The sequence below is a fragment of the Verticillium dahliae genome, genomic scaffold (assembly GCF_000150675.1).
Source record: "Verticillium dahliae VdLs.17 supercont1.15 genomic scaffold, whole genome shotgun sequence".
NCBI classification, from domain to species: Eukaryota; Fungi; Ascomycota; class Sordariomycetes; order Glomerellales; family Plectosphaerellaceae; genus Verticillium; species Verticillium dahliae.
Genome location: NW_009276934.1, coordinates 655692 through 659017, shown reverse-complemented (window position 1 = coordinate 659017; position 3326 = coordinate 655692). Strand labels below are relative to the sequence as shown.

The 3326-nt window shown below is 55.8% G+C and overlaps 1 protein-coding gene across 1 annotated transcript in view; it reads right to left on the bottom strand.

Annotated features, from left to right (window-relative positions):
• The window catches only part of VDAG_07088 (uncharacterized protein), a gene marked incomplete at both ends in the record, with an annotated part of 4428 nt that extends 1469 nt beyond the window's left edge, over positions 1–2959 (bottom strand). The window contains one exon of the mRNA XM_009655993.1: positions 35–2959. Coding sequence (XP_009654288.1) covers positions 35–2959 — 2925 coding nt within the window. The remainder of the gene's footprint in view (positions 1–34) is intronic.
• Between the last annotated feature and the right edge of the window lie 367 nt (positions 2960–3326).

Sequence of the window (3326 nt, the reverse complement as noted above, 5' to 3'; positions counted from 1 at the left end):
GAGCCCGCGCTCAAGTAATGGAATCGACGAATACGAAGCTCTGACTGTCCGAGAGGAATGACTTTGCATCCGTGTGCGCTCGCCTCCGTGGAACATGGAGGGTGATCGGGCCGCTTGGAGAAGACAAGTCATCAACGTAGTGAGGGGCTTTGGTAGAGCCTACCCCATCACCAAGATGCAAATGCTCGGGTCCCTGCTTCTCGATCATGTCTGAACCGCCAAACGCCCCGTCAAGATGAGCAGGAATCGTCTTAGGTGTATTGGTGGGCTCCATCGACAACTTGAACTGCTTTTTCTCGTATTTGCCCTCAAGTTTGGCTAACGCAGACTCGACACCGCCGTCGTCATTAGCGTCATCAGGAATTTGTGCAAGCTTTTGAGCTTCTGCCTCAAAGGACGGCCGCATGACTGGCTTGGACGAATGAGTGCTGAACAGAGAAAGGTCGCGCTTAGGTGGTTGCTCCGCCATGACACCGAGCGAGAAAGTATTGACATGCTCTGGTGAAAACTGGCTCGAAGCAACATCGACAAAAGCACTAGAATCTTGCTCAGGGCTTCGCAAGTACGAGCTGCGGATCGACTCAGAGTAGGTTGTTAGCGAACCAACGGACCGCGTCCTGTGTAGTGGCAAATTATCCAGTTGCCCCGTGTTGGTGGCAGCTCGCAAATCGCCCCCACGCTTACGTCGCAGTACGCGGAGAGGTTGCGGGAGAGCCTCTAAATCATCGTCTGCTATGGAGCGTTCTTCAGAATAAGTCGTTGCATCAAAACTCCTGACAGTCGACGGGGGTAGGTAGTCACTCCGGAATGATGTGTTTCCTTGATGGAGGATAGAATTCAGGGACTGGTTCGTCTTGCTAGACATTTGTCGCCAGTGCGCAGAGCCAGAGAGTGGTGGTCTGGCGTGGCCAGTGATGCCGGTCCAAGGTCTGTTGGATTCTGAGGAGGGTCTCGGCACGTCGCTGGAGGGCCGGCCGGTGTCCACGGATGGCTTAGCACCGTGCTCCCCACGACCCAGTGTGGCAAGGTCAGGAACGAATGGAGGCAGGTTGTCAGACGAGAGCGACGGCCGGATGGCATGTCGATTGAGAGTCCTTGACGATCTTCGCGGCGTTCCCAATTCATCTGCTGGTGGCGTATTAGGAGGCGTAGGATCGGCATTCGTCGGGAGCAAGTTGTCAACAAAGTCGATCTCGGAATGGCCCACAGAGTCATGTATGCTGGGTCTCAGGCCACGCAGTAAGGGAAGCGGAAGGGGTATACCAAAGGGAAGCGTATCGTCGACGATAACGATGGATTTGCTGCCGGTTGTGATGCCTGTGTCGCTCATGGGTCGCAAGTGGTCGTCTATGATTGGATTGGCCATCGAGGGGCTACCCAGGAGTGTCTCTACATGCGCAGCTGAGTATTCCAGCATTTCGTCTGGGATAGCGCTATGCAAAGGGAGGTCAGCCGGGAGGCGCAGCGCCAGGTCGCGCTGCTCAGCTTCGGCAGCAGCATCTTCTCGGACAGCCTTTTTGAAATCTTCCGCAATTTCAGCACCGAGTAGGTCAATTCGAACGGGCGGTCGAACGCCGTTCTGATGCGGACGAGCCTGCGGTACGATGGCGGTGCCAGGCAGGCGATTCGTCGTCGCGCCACGAGGGCCTATGGGCGAGATGTTGATGAAATTTCCTTGGGTGGGGGACACGCCTTGACCTCTCGTGCTAAGAGCCCTGCGCACACTGCCAATCAACCTCTTCATGCCTGGTCCTGACATGGCCGACGCCATGCTCTTCTCGGGGCCCAGAGGAGATTGCTGGAAGATGGTTGTTTCACGTTGTTCGCTGGACATGTTGGGGGGCAGTATCTCCACAAAAGGCTGGCCGGGAGGAAGCAAATTTCCACGGACCAGACTTCCTGCGTAAGGAAAAGAGAGAAGGTGCTCAGTGTCTTGATTCAACCCCAGCTTGTCGGTAGAGTGAGATCTTTCTCGGAGAGAGTCGGTCAGACTCCCGTTTCTCTTATGATTAGCGCTCGGTCGAACGCGCTTGCCGGTGAGGGCTCGGGGAGTTGTGGCGATAGCAGCCGCGTTTGTGTAAACGGAACTTGGTGGCACGGGATGAACTGCCATAGGGTTACTAGATCCTGGATGCACAGCTCGCCCGATTTTACCGGGGAACGAGCATGAGACAACATCCAAGCTGGCCATACTCTTAGGCGAGGTCTGCTGCGGCTCAAACTCTTGGGCAATCTGGTTCTCGGGCGTGCTCGGCCGCGGTCCCAAGATGTGTGAATCACCAATATGGCCCGCTCGCGAAACGTCAGCGTAGAAGCTTCTCTCGTCTCCGGCGGTCTGCTTTACAGCAGAAAACAGGCCAGACAAGCGAGGCGGCAGGTCTGTGTTTTCCCAAAACGACGGGTCCAGAGAGGCATTACGATGGCCAGCAATTCCTCCCGGCGCTATGGGCTCATCGGGGTCGAGAGAAGAATCAAAGTCGGGCCCGTCCCAGTACTGCGCGCACACCCTCCTCCAGCACTTTTTAAGTTCGGCCAAAATCTTAAGCTGGACTTTTCGAGCTCGAGCGTCTTGGGAGAGCTCGTCTACAAAATCGTTGAGGAGGTTGCAGAAGGACACTCGGAGACCGTAGTCAATCACAAAGTCGTCCATGAAATAGTTGAGGATCCAGTGGCGAATAGCGACGAACGTGCGAACCCGGACAACCATGCCAACCTCATCATCGCGGCCGAGCGCCCATCGAAGGCGAGCCACGATCATCCGGAGTAGATCTGAAGGTTCCAAGAAGGCGCGATATGTGAGGAAAAAGTCTGATATGAGCTCATAGTCGAGGAACGTGGGTGATGTGATCTCGGCAACGAGTCGAGGAGGTGTTGCGGCAGTGACGGCGCCAGTCGCTGTAGCATATCGCACAATTGCTCTGTCGTCGCATGATGGTCTGAAGGTAAGAGCATCAAACATTGCGGGTTCGATGATTAAGTGGGTTGAAAGGTATGTCGAACGGTAAGGAGCAGGCAGGCGGGCTGATGTGATTGGAGGCGATCTCATTGCGTCGACGGCCGGGTACCGGATTTGAGGGATCGAGATCGGATTCGGCTTCCTGAGCGACGAGGTCTCACCCGAATGGGGTGCAAGGTCACCGCGCTGGGAGCGCAGAAAAGAGACATTGCTGGACCTCGACATCTCTTCTGTTGGCGCATAGCTCGAGCCTCGGAAAAAGGGGGTGCCTTTCATAGTAAACCGCGGGTTGCCTATCTTCCAGGTTGGTATGTCGATGTCGAGCAGCGGGCCTCCCGAGGCGACGATGTCTTCGGTTGTCTTTGGTCGA